Below are 21,688 nucleotides of genomic sequence, written 5' to 3'. Positions count from 1 at the left end.
GATGTGGTGGGTTTTTCACAGGTGCAGACCCACAGGGAGAGAAAAGCAGGGCTCCTGCGGGCTGTGCAGCCTGTAAACATTCTGGAACCAGGGCAAGGGGCCCAGTGGGACTCGGGAACAGAGGGGCGCGGGAAGTCTGACCAGTCAGGCAGGCTAAGTCAGCAGCAGCCCCGCCCTCAGCACCCAGGCTCCCTGGCAGTCTGAGGTCGCCTCCCGCCCGCGCAGACCCCACCGCGCGGCGCGTGCGGATCCCGGAGGGCACCCAGGGGGCGGCGGCGCCCACAGCCGGGGCTCCAGGCGCGCCGCTGCCACTTCTGTGGCGCCAGGGGCTGGGCCAGCCGGCGCGGATTGGGGCGGAGAAAGTGGAGCAGCCGGGCCTGGCAAGAGGTTACCCGACAGCTGTGAGCCGAACCCGCGGCGCGGGCGGTAGGAGGGAAGGCGGCGACGCCCAAGGTACAGGGGTGGAGTAGGGTTGGAGGGTTGCAGGGTGCGCGCTTCTCCTGCCCCCTCTGCCCGGGGCAGCCGGGGACCCGGCGCTTCCTCCCTGTTCCCCGGGGCAGCCAAGTGTGCGCGTCTGTGTGTGCAGCACATGGAATTGGGAGGCGGGTAAAAGGGAGGCAGGGGAGGCTGTGCCCCACCCCAGGGGAACAGAGAGGCTCCCCCACCCCTGCCCCCAGGCCTGACCTGGCCCTTGCTCCCTGGTCGCGCAGATGGAGGGTGACTGGAGGAGGACAGAGAAGCCCTGGGGTTGAGATCAGGAAGGACCTCAGGGACCCTTTTTGCCACACCCAGCCTCTTCATTCAGATGGGGAAAGTGAGGCTCAGAGAGAAGTGACTCGCCCAAGGTCACAGGTCTAGAAAGGAGAACCCACTTGCAGGTCATTGCTGCTAGGAGCTCTTGCCATGTGGGTCAGGACAGCAGCATGGCTGTTGCCTTGTGTAAAACAAAAGAACTGAAAGAGAGAGAGACAGAATCAGAAGACCAAGAGACAGAAAGAGAACCTCCCAGAGCAGAGGAAGTGGGTCAGGAAATGGGCTGCTACTGGGGCTGCACTTCCTCCCCGGCCGTTCCTGCTGTGGTCTGGGCACGTGACGCAGCGGGCCCTGCTGACTCTGGCCCAGGTGCCTGTGCCTGCGTGCCTGTGTGTGTGTGCGTGTGCACGTGTGCGTATGTGTATGCATGCACCGCCACGTAGTGAGTCTCCCGGAGCATTTGGGAAAGCCCGTTGTATGTCTGTGCACTTACACACAGTGGACTGGTGGGGGACCTGCCCCGTGTTTGACTCTGAGGTTTTTATGGACAGGTTCTGGCATGGAAGGGACCCTTTTAAAGCCGTTATTGTTCTTTTTGTTTAATTTCCTTTAAACAACACACACATACACAAAGTGGCCCGTTATTTCCACTCATATCCATCCAGTGGCCAGGTGATTTCTTTGACATCTCAGATTGTTTCCTTTCCTTTAACAGAAATTTGGTGAGGCCCAGTTGATTTAGAGCCCAAAAGTGTCCCAGCCACGGGGGGTGCAGGGTCTGTGGGAGCTGCCAGTCAATTCAGACGTCCCACCCGCTGAGGTGTGAACAGGGAGGAAGCAGAGAGGAGGGGGTGGCCCTGGGAGAAGAGGAAGGGGGGGGCACGGTGAAGAGAAGAAGGAGCCTCTGAGCCCATGGCACGGACCACTCTTTGGGGACCCGCACTTCAGGAATAGGGTTCCCCAGTGCGCAGAGAGGCGGCACAAAGCAGGGAGATCACCAGACGGACATAACAAAAGACAAGAGCTCGTCAGCCTGATAATTTCTCATGCAATCTATTCACTTTTGAGAGTGAAAGTAAGAGTGTTAGTTGCCTCTGGCAGGACACCCTGGACAGACGGGTCAGCCTCGTGGCAGCCAGTACACATTCAGGGGCAGACATGGGTTTCCTGGCTTAAACCTTGCTACAGCCCAGTTGCCCTGCTGTCCTTCCCATTTTATAGAAAAATTAACTGAGGAACAGAGAGGCAAAGTATCATGCCCAAGGTCACACAGCCAGGAAGTGGTAGAGGTCGAATTGGACCCCGGGCAGTGTGGCTATTCCAGAGCCTGGACTTTCAGTATCGTATGACCCTAGCCCTCCATTCACCACCAGCATTAAGATAGAGGGGACTCCCGTGTCCCCTGCCAGGACTCAGCATGGGAGCTTTTGGCTCCTTGTTTCCCCTTAACAGCCGCTCTCGGTGGTCCACTTAGCCTGACTTTATCTGGATAACAGGACAGCTGTGGTTGAAGGTGAAGTGACTAGGGGTGTGAGGAAGGAAGCATGCTGTGGGCTTGGTCCTCTGCAGGCCCTGCACCTTGTTCGGGTGCTCTTGGCCCCCAGTTTCTAGGTTCTGACTCATTCTTGCCTGGTAACCACTCTGGCTTTTCAGATCCGGTCCCTGAGGATGGGACCCGTATGGACTGGGTTAGACATAGCAGGATCCTCTCGAAGGCCCGTGTTGGGAGTGGGGTCCTCAACACCCTTGTCTGCCTGGGGTGACCCGAGGGGGCCTCGTCTGATGGACAGAGTGACATCCAGGGGCCTCTCCCCGCCTGAAGAATATAGGATTTTCTTCTGTGACAAATTCTCGTGGAGACGATGTATTCCCTTTGTCGGTTTGTTTTGGGACCAGTCCTGGCTTTCTCAAAATGTCAGTGAGGCACCTTCTTCCCCGTCCCGCTTGTTGACACATCCGGGATGGGCTGGCTGAGGGAGGTGTTGCTGGGGGCAGGGTGCCTGACCCTGGGTGATGCTCCAGGCGCTTGTTGGACCTGCAGGAAGGGAGGAGCAGCTAGGCTGCCCACGTGGTTCAGGTTCCAAGGACCTCTGCCCCACTGAACTTGGGCCAAAGACCCTTTGTTCACGAAACAGAGCTGCCCCGCCTCGGTGGCTGGGCCTGAGAAACTGTGGGAGGGAAGGACCTGTTCCTTTTGTAAGGGAGCTCCCCGGCTTGGCTCAGCACCCAGCCCTGGCTCCTGGCACTTCCCCGGGTCTGCAATTCTCGGCCCTACTGGGCTCGGATTAAAGGTGGGAAAGCGGGACTTAGCACCAGACTGGGGTGCGCCGGCATCGGGGGAAGGAGGAGGCTGGCGACAGAGGCTCAATTACCAGGGCAGACAAGAAGAAAATCTCCCATTAGCTGCATGATGGGTTTATTTTCACATTATTTATTTTAGAGATTGCTCCGTGTTGAGATCCAGGATTTGCAGCTGGCCCAGGTACACGGATGGAGCTTTGCCACGTTGAACCCACATAACCACACACCTGCACCCACTGGGAGGGAAGGGGCGGAAGGCCGACTTGCTGGAGCCCTACCCTGAGCAAACACGGAAACTCAGGGACCCTCTTGCCCCTGCAGCTGGAGGCTGGATGCAGAGAGAGGAACCAGGCGTGGCTGAGAGCTGGGTACAAGTGAACTCGTTCAACCCTTATTCCAGCCTCATGAGATAGGTACTATTATTATCATTCTCCCCATTTTTATAGATGAGGAAGCCGGTGGAGTAACGTGCCCAAAGGTCATACAGCTAATAAGAGGCCAGTCTGGGCTTTGAACCCCTGCAGCCTGGCCCCGGGGCCATGGCCTCAACCATTCCTCAGGCTGCCCCTGTGATTGTTGAGCCCAGAACCAGAACCACACATGTTCTGACCCTAACCAGCCATGTGTCCTCAGCCTGAGTTTCTTCCCTCTTCAGTGAAATGGGAATAAGTACCCGCCAGTCCATTTCAGGTGAGCTAATGGGTAGGAAAGAGCACCCTGGGGAAGGCTTTCATGGTCCCTTTGGTTCGGGTAGCTTTACCTATTTAGCATTTGCTGTTGACCTCCAGGGTCTGGGGCTTCCTCCCCCCTCATCGGTCCTGGTCAGTGTGCGAGTCTTAGACTGAAATGCCCCAGAGGGCAGGGACAGCCTGTCTCACCTAATCAGCATCTGTGTTTACGGAGCCCCTTTGGGGCCACCTAAGGGTTCCCAGGGGATCTGGTTTAAGAAGAGAGGGCCTGTCCTCTCGGAGGGATGGGCTCCAAAGATAGCCAGTGCTGTTGGAGTTCAGAGCGGGTGGCGCCAAGCACATTTGAGCTGGACCCAGAAGAGTGGGTCCACTTCGGAAAGACACAGAGAAAATGGAGGCATTGGAGGTAGGGCCTGGGACAGAGCGCAAAGCACAGTGGGCAGAGACATGTGGATGGGTGGCAGGAGGGCCCTACAGGGGGCCATGTCACTGACTCACTGTGTCCAGCTTCCAGCAGAACGCTGCACTCATCACTGCCCCTGGGGCTTTTTTTTTTTTTTTTAAGATTTTATTTATTTGACAGAGAGAGACACAGCAAGAGAGGGAACACAAGCAGGGGGAGTGGGAGAGGGAGAAGCAGGCTTCCCGCTGAGCAGGGAGCCCGATGCGGGGCTCGATCCCAGGACCCTGGGACCATGACCTGAGCTGAAGGCAGACGCTTAACGACTGAGCCACTCAGGCGCCCCCCCTGGGGCTTTTAAGGACAGCTGGGAAATGCTGTTGGGCTCCGGTGTGTGGCCAGGAGCAGGCCACAGGACATTTGCTGCAGCCCTGCTCTGAGGCACAGGACGGCCCTTTACTCTCTGGAATGGCGGCACCCAGGCTGGCATGCCTTTCTGCGGACATCAGAGAGGTCATGGCCACAGGGGTCAGAGCCACTGGCCAGAGAGGCTACTTGTACTTCCAGCCAGGGTGTGTTTTTCTGCGGGGAAGGCGGAGGTGGGGTGTCGAAGCTGCTCTGTTTATAACCTGAGCGTGGGCTGAGAGTTAGGGGCATTCTTCCCAAAGGCAAGGGTTCTCTCTGAACAAGACACCAGCCCCACTGGCCCCGGAGAACCTGGAGGGGAAGGAGAGGAGATCCTTGGAAGTTTCCTTCTGTTTCTTCTGAATTATGCTCAGAAATAACTATCAGGGAGATACCGTCAGGAAAGACAAATTGTTCCACATAAGAATCTTAGATCGTTCTCTGATGCCATGGTCTGTGGTAGGTGTGGGTTTTCAGGTCTTCCAGGAGCTTGTATTAAACAGATGTCCTGGGTTAAGGATCAGCTCCACGTGATGGAGGTGGTAGCCTTCAGGTTGACGTCTGGGTGCATGGACATTGCCTTCCCTCGAATCCCCCAGAGAGAAGCTGACCCTAACTCTCCTTTATGTTACTCTTGTTTTAATGTCTTCAGTGGGCTGAGAGTTGACTTTTAGGGTACTGCTTTATTTTATTTCTTTATTTTTTTTTTAGAGAGAGAGAAAGAGAGAACACGTGAGCAGGGAGGGGCAGAGGGATAAGGAGAGAGAATCTTAAGCAGGCTCCAACCTTGGTGTGGAGCGCGACGAAGGGCTCCATCTCATGACCCTGAGATCATGACCTGAGTGGAATCCAAGAGTCGGGTGCTTAACCAACTGAGCGACCCAGGCACTGCTATTTTTGAATTTTTTGTGGTAACTTGGTCTTTTTTTTTTAATTGGAGTAAAATATACAGGACATAAAATTGACAGTTTTAACCATTTTTAAGTGTGCAGTCCAGTGGCATCATTAAGAACACTCAGTGTTGTGCGGCTACCACCACCACCACCACCAGAGCTTTCTTCAGCCTCCCAACTGATGGGGTTTGGTATGAACCCTGACCCCTGAGAGGTCCACAATCTTGCCCTGTCTCAGCTTCCTTTCCCACAGTGGCCTGGCCATCAGATGGCATCAGATGCCCCCTCCACTTGGGCAATCTTTCTGCTGCTCTTCCTTGTTACTTTCTGGTTTTTGTGTTTGTTTTTGTTTTTATTCTCTGCTTCCGCCACACGAGACTGTCCTCTTTGGGCTGGGTTCTGTGCTGAGCACTTTAGACAGCACCTCGTGTATTTCTCCCGCCGATCCTATATGGTAGTTATTAGCATGCACCCCTTCGAGATGAGGAAGTTGCATCTGAGATGCAACATCCCATGGCCACGGGAATGTCAGAGGCAGGGTTTGACTCTGGACTCTCTGATCTTCCTCCCTCGTCTAGGTGGGACTGTCACTGTCTAGAATCAAGCACAGCCAGCCCTGCCTCACACGTTAGTGTCGACCCCAGAAGGTTTCTAGAATCTGGGTATGTATTACATGAACCATCTTCCATTAGGATTCTTAACTAGAGCCTTTAGCCAAAAAGGATTTACTTGAAAATAGCTTAATTACATACCATAGATAAACTGCTAATGGAATTTACCAAACTGCTAAATTAAGCTTTTCAAGTAATTACACACGTACTATAAAGTGCAAGTTTAACTTTGACCATGGGTCCTCCCCAGGCAGAGAGACAGCAAATCCTCTCTGGTGGCAGGGGCTTGGTCACCCTGTCAGTTCTTATTCTTAATCATGGTGGGTTGTGCTGTTCTGGCCCCTCCTGGTGTCCTGATGTAGCTTGACTCTGTATTTACTCAGGACAAGGTAATGTATCCCTACGGCGTGGTTGTCCTGGCTGCAAATATGCCAGAATGTGTTTCCCGTTTCTCCAGCAGACACTCTTTCTAGCACTTTTATCTTCTGCAGTGTGTCTCTCTGGCACCTTCCCTGCTGCTTGTCATCACCTTCTTTGGACTGTGCTTGCCCCTACTGTGTTGCCCCCCTACTCAGATTTCTGGGGTTTGTCTTTGCTGGGGGCTCAGGGTTCTGGTTTTGGTAGATGTGGCTCCAGTCCAGTCAGCTGGAGAAGCGGGAAGGTGTCCAGCAGCCTTTCACCTCGGCCCCACGCGTAAGATCATTTGTGAGTGGCTACCACGTGCCAGGCACTGCTTCTAATCTAGGACTCAGGATCCCCATTCTACAGATGAGGGAACTGAGGCTCAGAGATGTTAAACACCTTGTCTGAGTTCACACATCTAGTTATGGTATAGACACCTCCATCACTGATGCGTCCCCAACCCCCCACCCCCGCCCCGCCGGCCTGCTGATCCTTCTGCACCAGACCGGCTCCCTACAAAGGCTAACCCCCTTGGGCTGTGGGGTCTGCTGAATAATGGAACTCTGCTAACACACCTGTAACAGGGGAGCAGAGTCCCCTGACTCCACACTAGGTAAGCTGCTGCAGGCATAGGCCAGTCAGAAATAGAGGGGTGGGGAAGACCAGCTGAAAAGTCTGCTCTAGAACTTCTTTTTAAGGAAAGCAATTTTAATACACTGGACCGCAGCTTGAATCAGAAACAAAGACGCAAAAAGGAACTGCTAAGTGAAATGAATGTTAATGAAAAAAATTACTAGGCCTTCATTATGTAATCACACATTGCAAACTAAAAATATTTTTTTAAACACACAAGCCCTATTTGCTGGAGTTAGAAATAGAATAGAGAGCTCTAATTTGTTCTGAATAACAATCATGTTAAACCACATACCACATCTGAATTTTCGGATACTCTAGGGACTCAATCAATGTGGTTTTCCTGAATATTAATGCCACCCCCCCAAACCCAAAAACCTCAACCAAATGGATCCACAGATGCTGACTGAGCACCTACTGTGTCATGCTGGGAGAAAAAGCAAAGGCCCAATACTTGTTTGGACAGCACAGGTGACTGTTAGCAAGAGAGTGGGACAGAGTGGGTGTGCTCTAGAAGGAAATGGGCTCTGGACAAGGTGTCTCAGTGTTTGGGAGAACTGAGCTGGGCCTTCAAGAAAGGTCCGCAGATAGATGGTCACTGGGAGTCCTGCGAGGAATGTTCTGTGAGGGTCCTTCAGTTCATTTTAATAGACAGTGTCTGAGGGCCCTTCTGCATGGAAATCAAGACATGCCTTAACCCTAACAATATTTTTAAGGGCTACCTTGTCCTCCTCCTGCTGGTCATGACTGACTCAGTTTACCATCTAAAAGATGTGGGGAGCCAGGACTCTCTGATCCTTCCTCTGTCACATAGATGGGGATGCTGTATATAGAATCAAACACAGCCAGCCCTGTCTGGGCTCATGTGTGTCTACACTTGGAGATTTCTAGAACCTGCACGGATGTGGGAGTGTTGTATGGACCGTGCTCCATGAGGATGGAGATGTGTTCAGCACCCTGCTGAAGGTTCTATAGGGCTATAGTGTGGAAGCAGGCAGGGCCACCCACAGAGACCCACCCTCTTCGTATGAAGTTACCCACGAGGAAAGCGAACCAAAACAGAATGAGGAGAAGCCCAGGTGATCACTCTTTTAACTGTAGGCCCACTACTGAATTCTCTCATGCCTGCCGCCTGATTTCTTTTCAGCCCTGGTCATGGGACCACAGGTTTCCACATCCGAGGCCTGGTCACGGAGGCTGGTCCGGTCCTTTCTGCCCCTGCCTGCCTGGGTCCCTGACTGGTTCCCGCTCCATGCAGCCGAGCCGCGCTCTGTCTGCAGCAGCCGAGTCAGGGCTGGGCGGTCCCAGATGCCCTTTAGAAAGAGATGCTAACTAGCCCAGTGACCGTCATGGCTGACTGCCTTGCCCTCCCCCAGGGAGCACACGTGCCCACTCCCCTGCTCAGTGCAGTTAGCCTAGAAACTCCAGACTCATTGGGCCGAATTCATGCTCCTGAGCAGGCTTGCTTTTTTAGCCTAAAACACAAACTGAGTGACAAAGCCCCACCTCCTGTTCTCCTGCCTTTTCCTAGCTGAATGCAAATGCCGGTCTGATGGGGGTCCTAGTGAGGTCCTCCTAGGATGCAGCTGTCTTAGGACCTGGTTCCCTGGGAGCAGGAGCAGGCAGATGGACAGGCCAGAAAGCTCCGGCGGAGCAGTGGTAGTCTGCAGCAGGTTCGTGGCCCTTGCTCACGGTGGTCCTCAACCTCCTCGTTGATAAAATAGCCGCCCTTCATATCTCTGTGGCATGTCATAGCAGTGGACTGAAGCAGTGACAATGTGAAAGCACTCTACAAAGATAAAACCTTTTTTAATCAATTTTTTTTAAGATTATTTATTTGAGAGAGAAAGAGCGAGAGAGAGCAGGGTGAAGGGCAGACGGAGAAGCAGACTCCCCACCGAGCAGGGACCCCAATGCAGGGCTCAATCCCGGGACTCCAGGATCATGACCCGAGCCGAAGGCAGACGCGTAACCGACTGAGCCACCCAGGCGCCCAAAGATAAAACCTTTTAAATGGAGGCTGCTGATGCTTTTCTGCGGCCGAGTCGTCTCCAACTGTTCACCAGGCTGGGCTAAATTAACCGTTTGCTTCGTAGGTCATTAAAATAAGTCCATGAGTGTCGGCTCAGCCTCAGTGGGGGGATGGAGGCTCAGCCAGTGACCCAAGACCAGGCAAGACGTTCAGGCAGGAGTGGGAAGGGTCCAGCCTGAGTGGCGCCCCGGGGAGCCTGGGTTCTGCTTCATCTGAAACAGCATGGAGACGCCCCACAAGTAGAGTGTGAGTTGGAGGCTTTGTCGTCTTTAAGAAACAATCCCCAGTGTGTCCTGATATCCAGAGGTTCTGCCCTTCGCAAATATTTGCCCTGGGGGTGTGGGGAGTAGAGGCAACCGTGGAGAATAAAGGCTGGATGATGAAGGGTATCGGTGAGTGCGGGTGAGTGCGGGTGAGCGTGGTCAGATACCTGTCAGCTTCACTCGGTGTGGATTCAAGTCAACTCGTTCACTGAGTGCCTCCCAGGTCCCCGGGGCCAGGAGCTGGGACTCTGACTCTCCTCCTTAGCTTAGAGGTGAGGACCCTAGAAGCTAAGCCACTTGCTCAAGGTCAGCAGGGTAATAAGTGTAGAATCAGAATTCGGACGCAGCCGCTTGGACTGCAAATCCCCCGCTCCTAACAGGGTAAGGCCAGCACCCTGGGGATGATCCCTCAGGTTGACCAAGCTCTTTGCGCTTTGTACAGCAGTCCCAGGCTCTGCTTTTAAATCTTCACAGCAGAGCAGTGAGGTGAGTATTATGCTGGGTGTTTTATACCCGGCCGTGCATGTTCAATGAAAAGATGACTGTGGAAACACTTAGTAAATTGTAAAATGCTCTACAGACACGATATAATTACTGCCTCTAATTTACAGGTGAGGACAATAAAGTCAGAGGGGTTCAGTGGCTTGCCTAAGGACACGTGGGAACAGATGGCAGAGTAAGGACGCCAGCCCCTGTCTTAGGACTCAGGACTGGTGTCTGTTTCCCTGACACCATCAAAGGAAGATTGTTTCGGGATTTATCTGTCCCCTCCCCGGTTATGTCGCCCCTCCCCGCCCCTCTTCCCCGCCCTACCCACCAAATGGTTGCCAAATGAAAATTAGGCAGAGGATCTCAAGCGGCCCAAGCTAACTTTTCTTAGCTGCCTTTTCTCTTCGTTTGTAGTCCTTAGGAAACGGGGTGATGTCAGGGGTGGAGTTAGGGAGGGTGTCTCTCCGCATGAAGACTGGGGTGCCGAAGCGGCCCCAGAGGGGTCGTCTGTGTGCTGCTCACTGTCTGCTCATTGGCAGAAGAGTCCTGGGACTGGAGAGTGGGTGACGTGGGCCATTTTGCCCTATGGATGGGCCAACGCGGTTGTTACGACCTCCTAAAATTGTGAGTTAAGCTGAACTCCAGGGTGTATATATCCCTGGAACATGTGTGTACACATGTGGTATTTTAAAAACAAAGGCATCATAGATGTTGGGTTTGAAAGATCTTAGGCTCGAGACTGAAAAGATAACAAGGAGACAGGTGCTAAGCATCTGCTCTGTGGTGCAGATTCCTCGGCTGTGACAAAGTGCCACAGTGTCTCTTATCCCCAAGCGGTGGCAGTCATTCTCCTAGTCTCCGTTGCTAACAGAGTCTTCCTTACTTGTTTATTTATTACTTTTGGAAGAGCTAGGAAATTGGGATTTATCTGACATCTTCTAGATGCAGAAGCTATGTTGGGAACATTTGTATGCGTCTGCTCATTTATTCCTTACAACAACCTCACATAAGTGGTATTATTATATGAATTTTTAAGATGAAGATTTAAGTGTCCCACGTAGTAAAACATGACAGCAAGAGATGGGTATAACATGTCTGATTCCAGATCTACGCTCTTTTGTCAGCGGACTGAGAAAATCCATTTTCGTCTTCCTTGTTCTTCATTCCTTCTGTAATCTCAGATCTTCCATCTAGAATCTCTTTCCTCCTATCAGAAATATACCTTTTAAAAATGTCCTTTCATGAGGGTCTGCTTGTGGCAAACTAGAGTTTTGTTTATGGACAATGCCTTCATTTCTCTTATACTTCTTCTTTAATTACTTTCTTGTTTATTTGTAAGTAGTCTCTACACCCAGCATGGGGCTCGAAATCACAACCCCGAGATCAAGAGTTGCATGCTCCGCCAACTGAGTCAGCCAGGCTCCCCCATTTCTCTTATTCATAAAGAATGCTTTCTTCAGGTACAGAATTCTCAGATGATGGTTACTCTCTTTCAGCATGTTGAAAGTATTTGACCACTATCTTTCGGCTTGTAATCACTGGAAAGTAACTTGTCTCTTCATTGGCTGCTTTGAAAAAAAAAAAAAAGATTTTATTTGTATATTTATTTGAGTGAGGGGGTGCAGAGAGGGAGGGGAGCGCCAGAGGGGAGGGAGAGAGGTGGGGAAAGAATCTCAAGCGGACTCCCCGCTGAGCACGGAGCCCAATGCGGGGACTCGATCTCACAACCCTGAGATCATGGCCTGAGCCGAAACCAAGAGTCAGATGCTTAACTGAGCCACCCAGGAGCCCCTTTTTGGCTGTTTTTAAGATATTCTCTTTGTCTTTGGTATTCTGCAGTCTCACTGACGTATAACTGTTGTGGATTTCCTCTTATTTATTCTTTTTGAGATTCCTTGGCCTTCTTGGATGTGTCTATTTGTATCTTTCCTCCCTTTTAATATTTGTTTATTTGAGAGAGAGAGAGAGAGCGTGCATGGGCATGCAGGTGTGAGCGGGGTGGGGGGGGCGGGCAGGGGCAGAGGGAGAGTGAGAGAGAATCTCAAGCAGAATCCCCACTGAGCGGCCGCCTGGGTGGCTCAGATGGTTAAACATCTGCCTTCGGCTCAGGTCATGATCCCAGGGTCCTGGGATTGAGTCCCGCATCGGGCTCGCTGCTCAGCAGGGAGTCTGCTTCTCCCTCTCCCTCTGCCTCTCCCCCTGCTTGTTCTCTCTCTGTCTCTCTCGCAAATGAATAAATAAAATCTTAAAAAAAAAAAAAAAAAGAATCCCCACTGAGCCCATGCTCAGTGGAGCCCGACACAGGGCTCCACATGACACAGGGCTCCTCTCAGAACCCTGAGATCATGACCTGAGCCAAAGTCAGTTGGTTAACCAACTGAGCCAGCCAGGCACCCCATCTTTCCTCCCTTTTAGAAAATTTGTAGCCATTATCTGTTTAAATGCTTTCTCTCTCTCTTTCCTTTCAAATAGACACTTGCTAGGTTCCATTTCTCATGTCTCTTAAGCTCTCTTTCCTATTTTTCTGAGACTTTGTCTTTCTGTGCTGCATCTTGGTTAGTTTATTTTGACCTAGCTCCTACCTCACCACTTCTTTCTCAGACTGTATCTAATGTGCTCTTAAGTCTGTCCACAAATTGTAATTTCAGTTGTTTAAGTTTTATTTCTAAAAATTCCCTTTGGTCCATTTTTTTTAAATCTTTATTATTTCTCATGATTTGTTGTTGTTGTTCCTCATACATATTTGCAGGCTTGTCTTTAATTTCTTTAATGACATCACAGTCATTATTATAATCGAAACCTGGTTATTCCATTACCTGAAGAAGTCCCTGGCCACTGAACTCCTTCCTTTCTTGCCAGCTCATCAATGTGCTATTAGAAACATTTTTAAAAATATATTTTTTGTACAAGATTTTTTGGTTGTTTTGAGTGGGAGGGTCAAAGTACTTAGCCTACCATTTTGTTAGAAATAGAAGTCTAGCATATTTATTTAAAATTGACATGTGGAACATAAGGAATAGAGCAGAGGACCACAGGGGAAGGGAGGGAAGACTGAATGGAGAGAAATCAGAGAGGGAGACAAGCCTCTGAGAGGCTCTGGACTCTGGGAAACAAACTGAGGGTTACAGAGGGGAGGGAGTAGAGAGATGGGGTAACTGGGTGATGGGTATTAAGGAGGGCACGTGTTGTGATGAGCACTGGGTGTTATACCCAACTAATGAGTCGTTGAACACTACATCAAGAACTTATGATGTACTATATGCTGGCTAACTGAACATAATAAAAAAATAAAATAAAATTGACAAAATTATGAGTGGAAAAAGTAATCCAGTGGAGGTTGGCCTTTCAGACCTAGAATTGTCCATAGTGTACTGAATGTATTTTATGAATGCCCTGAACAGTACATGTGTGCCTGAGCGAGAAGCCAGTCAGCGTGGCTTGCCCAGCCCAGGGACTGAGTGATGGAGGTTTGTTCTGCTCTGAGCCCCACCCCTAGAGGACTCAACTCCGGAAGTAGTATGACCAAACAAGGGGGTCTTGAAGAGACCTCCTATCTGAGAGATCATTTTATCTCTAAGGAATTAGGGGCACCCTGAGGAGAGGAGGGCTTGGTAGGACTTGTCTCCCAGTTGCTGCTGAGTCCTAGCTTGGTCTTACATTTGCTTGGAATTCAGGGGTACATGGTACTCCATCCCAGTGGTCCTCTGGGAGTATCCAAAATGGATGTAGAGGGGACCCTAGAGCCCAAGCTGGCCTCAGCCTCTCCTCCCCATTTACCACACCCAATCGCTCAGTCCCGATCCCACCTACTAAGTAGCTCTAGGATCTGTTCATCCAAACCTACTCATCTGCCACCCTGGTGCAAGACACCGCTACCTCTCATCTGGACCGTAACGTTTCCCCAGCTGCTTTCAATGTATCCACTCTCTGTCCCTCCTCACCCTTCCCCATTTCATTCCCCCACAAGTAGCCAGAGTCATCTTTTTAAAAAACACCAATCAGATGGTGACTCTCCTAAACTTGTAGGCTTAACATCAGTGATTTCCTACCACTGCTTGGATGAAGTCCCAGATCCCTAACCTGGCCCACAGCCTCATTGCTGGCCACTCCTTGCCGTGTTAAAGTTGTGCTCTTCACCTTGATTTCCATCCATTTCCTGGACACACAAAAGCTCTTTCTCCCTGAGAGAGTTTGCGTCTGCCGTCCCTTCTCCCTAGCTGCTCTCCATCCTCTCCCCTGGCTCACTCCTGTTCATCTTGGAGGCTCCACCTTAAATGTGCCTTCCCTTCCCTCATCTTCTCTCTATGCTGTATGCTCCCTATAGCTCCCTATAGCAAGCATTCTGTATGTCCCTTTGTGTCTTCATCAGAGTACTTACTTCAATTGTGACTCCATGATTATTTTTGTAATTTCTCTTCATTGTGTGTCTTCCCCCACCATCTGGTGGGGGTTGGACTCATGTATGTCCTGCTCGTCTCTGTATCTCTAACACAAAGCACAAAGCCTGGCATGTGGTAGATGTTGCCCATCTGGAGAATAAATCTGTGAATGGATCTGGTTTCTGCCTCCATCCCTCCCCTGGCACTGCTCTTGCTGAGTTCACCTGTGACCTCCTCATTGCTAAATCCACTGTTTCTTCTCAGTCTTGAAATGTGAGACTTCCCATTTGAAAACCACTGTCAACCCTCTATTTCTTTAAACATTCTCCAGCTTTTCTTATCCTTGGATTTTGAGACAGCATCCTTTCCTTTGTTTTCATCTACCCCTCTAAGCTCTGCTTCTGAGTCTCCTTTGCTCTCTCGCTCTGGGTGTCCCTTAAATGTTAGTGTTGGGGCGCCCGGGTGGCTCAGTTGGTTAAGCGTCCAACTCTTGATTTCGGCTCAGGTCGTGATCTGGGGGTCGTGGAATTGAGCCCCACATTGGGCTCTGCACTGGGTGTGGAGTCTGCTTAAGATTCTCTCTCTCCCTCTCCCTCTGCCCCACCCCCCTTACCCCCCGCCAGTCTACACGCATGCATGTGCGCTCTCTCCCTCTCTTAAAAAAAAAGGAGTTAGTGTCCTGCATGAATCCTGCCTTCACTCTTTCACTCTTTTCCCTCCTACACAATCTGTGATCAGCCTTCACTTCATCTTGGCTTCAAGCATCACATTTATGCTGGTGAACCCCAAACCCATATGTCCAGCCCGGACCCTGCCCCTGAGTACCAGATCCTTCTTTAGCGTTGCATTTTGAAATACCTTCATCCTGATGTCCCACAGACACCTCAGTCTTCATATTTCACAAATGGACCTTTTTAATATTCCCTGCCCAACTTTTCCTCCTCCAGCATTTCCAATCTGGCTAAATAGTTTCACCACCAACCTAGTTTCTGAGGCTAGAAGCCACAGAGGCATCCCGGGTACGTCTGCCATCTCTGCATCCCATGTCCAGCTGTTATCACAACCTGTCTCTTGCCTCCCTTGTTCCTCTTCCTTCTGCACTGCCACCACTTAGTGTAGCTTCTGCCCTTGCTCGTATCACCTCTTAGCTGGGCTCCCTCCTTCTGGCCTCTTCTCCTCCAGTCCATTCCTAGCACCAGTGCCAGAGATCTTGTCCCACAGGACAAAGCTTGATCATGCTGGTTCCCTGCCTCACCTCCCGCCTTTCTCCAAAATGCCTGTACAGTGAAGCCCGTGCTCCTTAAGCTGATATGGAAGGTTCTTCCCCCGACCCCATCTTTCTTGCTGGCTTTGCTTCTCTTCCCACCATTCACCTTCCTCTGAATATGCCATCCTTTCTCATCATGTGTGTATGGTGTCGAGCAGGGGTTCTCAAACATGGGGCTTCCAGAATCACATGGAAGGCTTGTTAAAACACCACATGCTCCGTATGTCTGAAATGAGGCTCAAGATCGAATTTGTCACAGGTTCCCAGGGGCTGCTGGTGCTGTTGTCCTGGTGACCATTGTGAGAATCACTGGTGTAGACGGGTCAAGAGTGTGAGCCCAGGGAGCCCTGCTGCCTGGGATCAAATCCTGCCTCTGCCACTCACTTCCTGTATCACTTACCCTCTCCATGCCTCAGTTTAGTTTTCCATAAGATGAGGCAAACAATATGAGCTACCTCATCAGCTTTGGTGGAGGCCTGAATGAGTTAATCCTCAGAGAGCCCTAAAAACGGTGCCTGGTTCGTTATAAGCGTTCAGGAAATGCTAGCCACCACCATTGTTTATGATGATTTTGATCATTATTCATATCCTTGGTTGTGAAGGTCTGCCTTTCTCACTCTTTTCTGCTGACAATCTTCTGCTCTTCCCTTGAGAATGAGTTTGTTTTCCAAGGTGCTTTTGCAAGCACTCCCCACCCCCACATCCCTGATGCACACCCAGGCCGGGGTGCACCTCCCACCGAGGCACTTGCCTCGTGGGGCTCACCTACCTCCTGGCCAGGAGTGGGTCTCGCCCACCATGCACTCTCCAGGGCTTCATTTGTGCGTCCCTGTCTGGTACCTCATAGGGACTCAAACATGTTTAACGATTCAGTGACCAAATTGGCATGTACTGTAGAATTGAATACTGTATTGACAAGGCAGTTACACGGGTCAAGTCTGGGGAGAGGACTGAACACCAAGAAAAGGTGGGGAGAAACATCTGATGTGGAAGTTTGGGAAGTTGTAGTCAGGATCGTGAGATTATGCTTCAGGAATATGGACCTGTGGTTTTAGGAACATCTGAAGGCACATCACTTAGGATCATCTTAGCTGTAGGCAGTCAAAACAAAACCCCAAAACTCAACTCAGTGAACGTAGACAACAAGGATATGTATTACTTGTATGGTGAGAAGTCTGGAGGAAGGGGAGCACTAGGGCTATTTAACCCAGTGGTTCAGTGATGTCATCAAGGACCTGGGTTCTTTATTTCTCTGTTCTTATGCTTCCCCATCATGGTCATAACGTGCCTGGACAAAGACAACATCCAGCAGAGGAATAAGTTCCTGCATCTCTCTTTTTCAGAGCCAAAAAAACATTTCCAGGAACATCCCCAGGAGGCCCTTCTCAATGACCAGAAGTGAGAAGCCCACCCCTAACTTGCTCACTCACAGGCAAGGGGCCTGCATTTGCTCGGACGGCATAGGGCCCCTGGGCTGGGCATACGGTCACCTACCCTGAATGATAACACCACTGGAGTTCTGTTGGAAAGGAGCAAGGGAGAAATGGATGTTGCTTAAGCACAGTGTCTGCTTCAAAACCAGACCCAAATCCCAGCTGGAAATTTATTTGAAAAGCAACAGGATACAAATTAAGTGACTTCAAAGGTCTTTTCTACTCTGAGTATCTGTAATGAATTATTTGAAGTCAAAGTGAAGAGACTTTTCCTCTGTCTGTTCCATCTGCAGGTCATGCCCTGACCACAGCTGCCTCTCAGGAGACTGGCCTGGAGCCAAAGTCACGTCATTGGGCTGCTGGTCAAGGGTGGAGCGGGAGCGACGCTCGGCTTTTCCTCATGAGCCCTGCCTGGGTGTCCACCTGGCACTCAGCACGAGCACGTCTCTTCCTCCCGGAGCAGCTGCTCGACCCGGAGGCCTGGCCTTCAGAGAGAGCTCCAGGAGCGTTCAGGCCCGGTGTGCTGCCTCCCCGACCCCACGTGTGTAAGGGGCCACGGGACTTGCTTATGGTAAGAACCGGAGGTTCCTTGAGCAGGTGTGGTGGGAACTTGCGAGAAGGCCAGGCTAAATAAGCAAACATTCTGAATGATGATGCAGTATCTCTGCTAGGGGTCTCTGATTTTCTGGAGCCCCTCTTAAAAACTCTTGTAGTCTGACCTACCAACCTACCTGGATTTTGACTTTCCTGCATGTCAGGTTTGTGGAGAACTGTGGAATAGGCTCTGAACAGGTGAAAGGAGCTGGTAAGAAACTGATGGGAGAGTCTTGACCAGAGGTAGCAGGTAACGATTGTGGACAGCAGTGGGTATCTGCACTGAGCAATGAGTCTGGGCTCAGCTGGGAGCGTGGTGACAGCTTCTAGAAATTGACTACTAGCCTGACATCCTGACACTTTCCCAGGTCTTCCAAACACACCTAACAGGAGCAGCTAAAATGAAATACAGTAGAAGATTGAGGCCAGATGGCAGTGCAGTGGGATTTAGTTAGGAGTGACATCTGTGGCATCCACTGAGGGGTGAGGTCATGCTTCCTTGGCCACTATGAAATGTACTGTATTACATGTATTATATATGTATATAATGCGTATGTGTGTATGTATACATGTGTTATATTTCTTGTGTCTGTCTTAAATCTTCAATCACATTGTCCAACTCCCCAGGGCAGTCATGGAACATTGAATTCTCCTATGTTCTTCACAAGGTCAGTACTCGGTAATGACTGATGGACTGAGTTTTTACTGCACACCTATACAATAAAACTCAATCAGCCCAGGTCCCAGAGTTTTCATCCATTGGGACAGAGATGCCATCAGTGCCTTCCGAGCACCTCCTGAGATGGGACAGCGTCAGCTACCCCTGCCACGTGAGCTGGCCAGAGCGCATTCATTTCCTACGGCAGCTGTAACAAAGTGCCACAAACGGGGTGATTTAAGACAGCAGAAATTAATCATCTCTCCGTTCTGGAGGATTGAAGTCCAGAGTCCAGGCGTTGGCAGGGCCATGCTCCCTCTCCAGTCTATAGGGGAATCCTTCCTTGCCTCTTCCCGGCTTCTGGGGGTTTGTCAACCATCTTCAGCATTTTGTGGCTTGTGGCCACATAATCCACACTCTGCCTTCACTGTCACATGGCTTTCTCCCTCTGTATCTTTATCTTCATACAGCTGTCTTTTTAAGATTTTATTCATTCATTTGGTAGGGAGAGAGAGATTGAGAGCACAAGCAGGGGTAGTGGCAGGCAGAGGGAGAGGGAGAAGCAGGTTCCCTGCTGAGCAGGGAGCCTGATGCAGGGCTCGATCCCAGGACCCTGGGATCGTGAACTGAGCCGAAGGCAGCCGCTTAACCACTGAGCCAGCCAGGTGCCCCGACACGACTGCCTTCTTATTGGACTAGGGGCCCACCACACCCCAGGATGACCTCATCTTAGCTAGTGACATCTGCAATGACCTTATTTCCAAATGAGCTCCCATTTGATGCACTGCAGGTGAGGACTTCAACAGGTCTTTATTGGAGATTGCCATTCAACCCAGAACACTAAGTGTAAGCTCATCCAGGGTGGCAAGACGAGCACATATGAAAGGCATGAATATTGAGTGTCCCTTGGTGCTGAGAAGCATGTGCCCCCTCTTCTCTGTCCTCTGGCATTCTCCGGGGAAGTTTGCGTGAGCTGGGGCCTGGCTGGACACACCGGGATACTGTGCTCTGGGGGAGGACCTCCATATTCCTATAATTCTCCCGTTTTATAGGACAAGTTGGGGAGAGGTCCCAACGGAGGGGAAAAACCAGACCACTTGGGTTCCAGGCAGCCTTAATTTTCAAGGAAAGTGGGGGAGCCCCACCTCATCCTGTGGGAAGTTGTGTCCCCTTTCCCTGGGGGAGGCGGAGCTTTGGGACCCAACCAGCTCATTGCCAGGCAATTCACAGGGAGTCCCAGATAACAGACACTCAACAACCTGCTTGTTTCCAAACCTAGGAGAACTCATTCCCTTTGCTGCCAGTTTTGCTGCTTCCCCAGTTTAGGACCCGTTAGTACAGAAGTTATAACCCAGGGGCCTTCAGGCCATTCCATTTGTAGCCTGAAAATGTGCATTGTTCACAGTGGCTGGTGTATTTTTTTTAACACGATATTTTTATATCATTTTCTGAATAGGCAATATGTTTACATAGTTCTAGGAAGTTATCTACTGAAATCTTATCTTGGCTTCTGTTTGCCTGCCCTGCCCCCTCCTGGGACAATAATCAGCTTGATTAGTTTTATACATCCTTCTAGAGTTTCATTTTGCAAGTACAAGTCGGTACAAATATACTTGATACCTCTATCCTGTCTTTTCTTACTATACACACTTTTTTAAACCTTGTTTTTTTTTTTCCACTTAATTTATCTTGGTGCTTGTTTCCTGTGATATGGTGAGAATTTTCTGATTTTTTTTTGACAGAGGCATAGTGAGCCATTGTAGGGATGTACCCTAATTGATTCAACCAATCCCCTACCGATGGGCACAGGTCACCGTTTTCAGTCCTTTGGCGTTTATTACAAGTAATGGTGCAGTGAGTAAGCTTGCCATTCTGCCTCGTGACTAAATGTGTATAACATTTAAAAATTCTATACTACCTTTAAATTATCAAAAGGACTGGAAACAGTGGGTTCTAATAACCCTGGGTTTGGACTGAGTAGCTGCTGTCTCTAAGGATCCCTGACGTTGGGACTGGCCTGTTCCCATCTGACGTTTCCCTGCCCTTACCCCCGTTCTGTCTTCTATTAAGTCGGAGTGTTGACTGCCACAGAGCGACACCACTGTGGAGTCCTTCCTACGGTAGCTAAAGAAGAAAGAAGAGAACTCAGGGACTCGTGTCTCTTCAAACTGGCAAATGAAAGCCAAGGGGGGTGTTTTTCAAGAAGAAAAGGCGAGGGCAGATGTCTGTGTGGGTGTGATTCTCCTTCGTTCGCACCTGATGGGTTGGCTCACCTGTGTTACTTGTCTGGACACTTGGGTGTGCAGCGCCGTCTTGTTATGTCCGTGCCTTTTTGCCTCAGAGTAGAAAGGGAGGAACCCTGCTCGCTGGTTGTTTTAGCACAGACTGAGTAGCTGCTTGGAGACCCGAGATAAAGATGAACTTGACGGTCAGAAGGATTGTTCTGTTGCATGCACTCTTTCACCAGAACCGCATGAGGATGTGGTATTCCTATTTGCATTTTATAGATCAGAGTGAAGTCGCTTGACCAAGATTTGTAACTCGTGCTCTGTAGAACGATTATCTGAACGCAGGAATTTCTGGCTCTAGAACCTGATGCTTTAGCTAATCTTTTATGCTGCCTCCGGATCTTAAAAGAAAATGGTGTGACTTACAGTTACATCTCTCACGTTTTAAGCTTGCCGTCAGGTCATGACCCAGATAAGAGAGCAGGCTCTGGAAATGGGCGAGTTGGTGACATGCCCCGAAGAAGGCTTGTGACGAGAAAGCATTTTTGTTCTCCTAACAAAGGTGAGGGCTCATCCTTTATGGTCTGTCACACTGTCATCGGCCCCATTGCCCCCTTTACTCTTCCGGTCCCCAGACACTTGCAGAACAGCTTCTGAAGGTGAGGCAGTGTGCCAGATGTGAGAGGAAAGGGGAGCAAGCCACACCCTGGCCCTTGGAGCCTAGTCAGGCCGTGTCCACGGAGGCTGCGGTGCCACCTGGTCAGTGTGGTGTGGGAATGGCGTCATGTGTCGGGCTGGGGCCTCCATGTGATAAAAGAAACAGACTCACTGCAGCGGAGTGACAGGGTGGGTGGTTTCCAGTTTGTCTTGGGTCTTTACCATTGCTCAAAGAAGGGAGGAAGTGAGGGCCCGGAAGTGGAGACTGTGGGCTAAGATATTGAGCCATCCTTCTGCCCATAGCCCAGGCTGAAGCTGGCGGTGGCTGCAGCTCTGCAGGCTGGAGGCTCCTTGGAGACTTGGCCTCTGTCGTGGTGGAAAGGTGGGCTGAAGGAAGCCTCCTCTCCCCCTCGCTGCTCCCATCTCTGCTTTTCTCTGTTCTTGGCCATTCTGCTAGCAGCTGGTGTGGGGGGAGGGGTAGCAGTTTCGGGGGGGAATGGGCCAGGAGGGTGTAGTTCATAGGTCATTGAATCTGACATTTATTTATTTATTTATTTATTTATTTATTTATTTATTTATTTATTTTTAAAGATTTTATTTA

At 50.5% G+C, this 21,688-nt stretch overlaps 1 protein-coding gene across 5 annotated transcripts in view; it reads left to right on the top strand.

Moving 5' to 3' along the window:
* Window positions 1-208: 208 nt before the first annotated feature.
* Window positions 209-21,688, top strand: part of CRACR2A (calcium release activated channel regulator 2A) — a 137,768-nt gene continuing 116,288 nt past the window's right edge. For 2 of the 5 annotated variants that reach the window (XM_028121065.2, XM_028121060.2), the window contains exon 1: window positions 17,436-17,521. Coding sequence is in view for 2 of the 5 variants with exons in the window: in XM_088025874.1 (XP_087882000.1) it covers window positions 17,351-17,521 (171 nt within the window). In the remaining 3 variants the exon portion in view is untranslated. Of the gene's footprint in view, window positions 454-3,193; window positions 3,468-6,019; window positions 6,104-17,243; window positions 17,522-21,401; window positions 21,470-21,688 lie in introns of those variants that run through there. The other 3 variants (XM_088025874.1, XM_028121063.2, XM_088025873.1) reach the window with 3 other exon arrangements.

This window comes from Eumetopias jubatus, unplaced genomic scaffold, assembly GCF_037043125.1.
Source record: "Eumetopias jubatus isolate StellerSeaLion01/CBP00866 unplaced genomic scaffold, mEumJub1_p1.0 scaffold_8, whole genome shotgun sequence".
In the NCBI taxonomy this organism is placed as follows: Eukaryota; Metazoa; Chordata; class Mammalia; order Carnivora; family Otariidae; genus Eumetopias; species Eumetopias jubatus.
The sequence above is the reverse complement of the archived record's forward strand: the minus strand, read 5'-3'. Positions and strand labels throughout refer to the sequence as shown.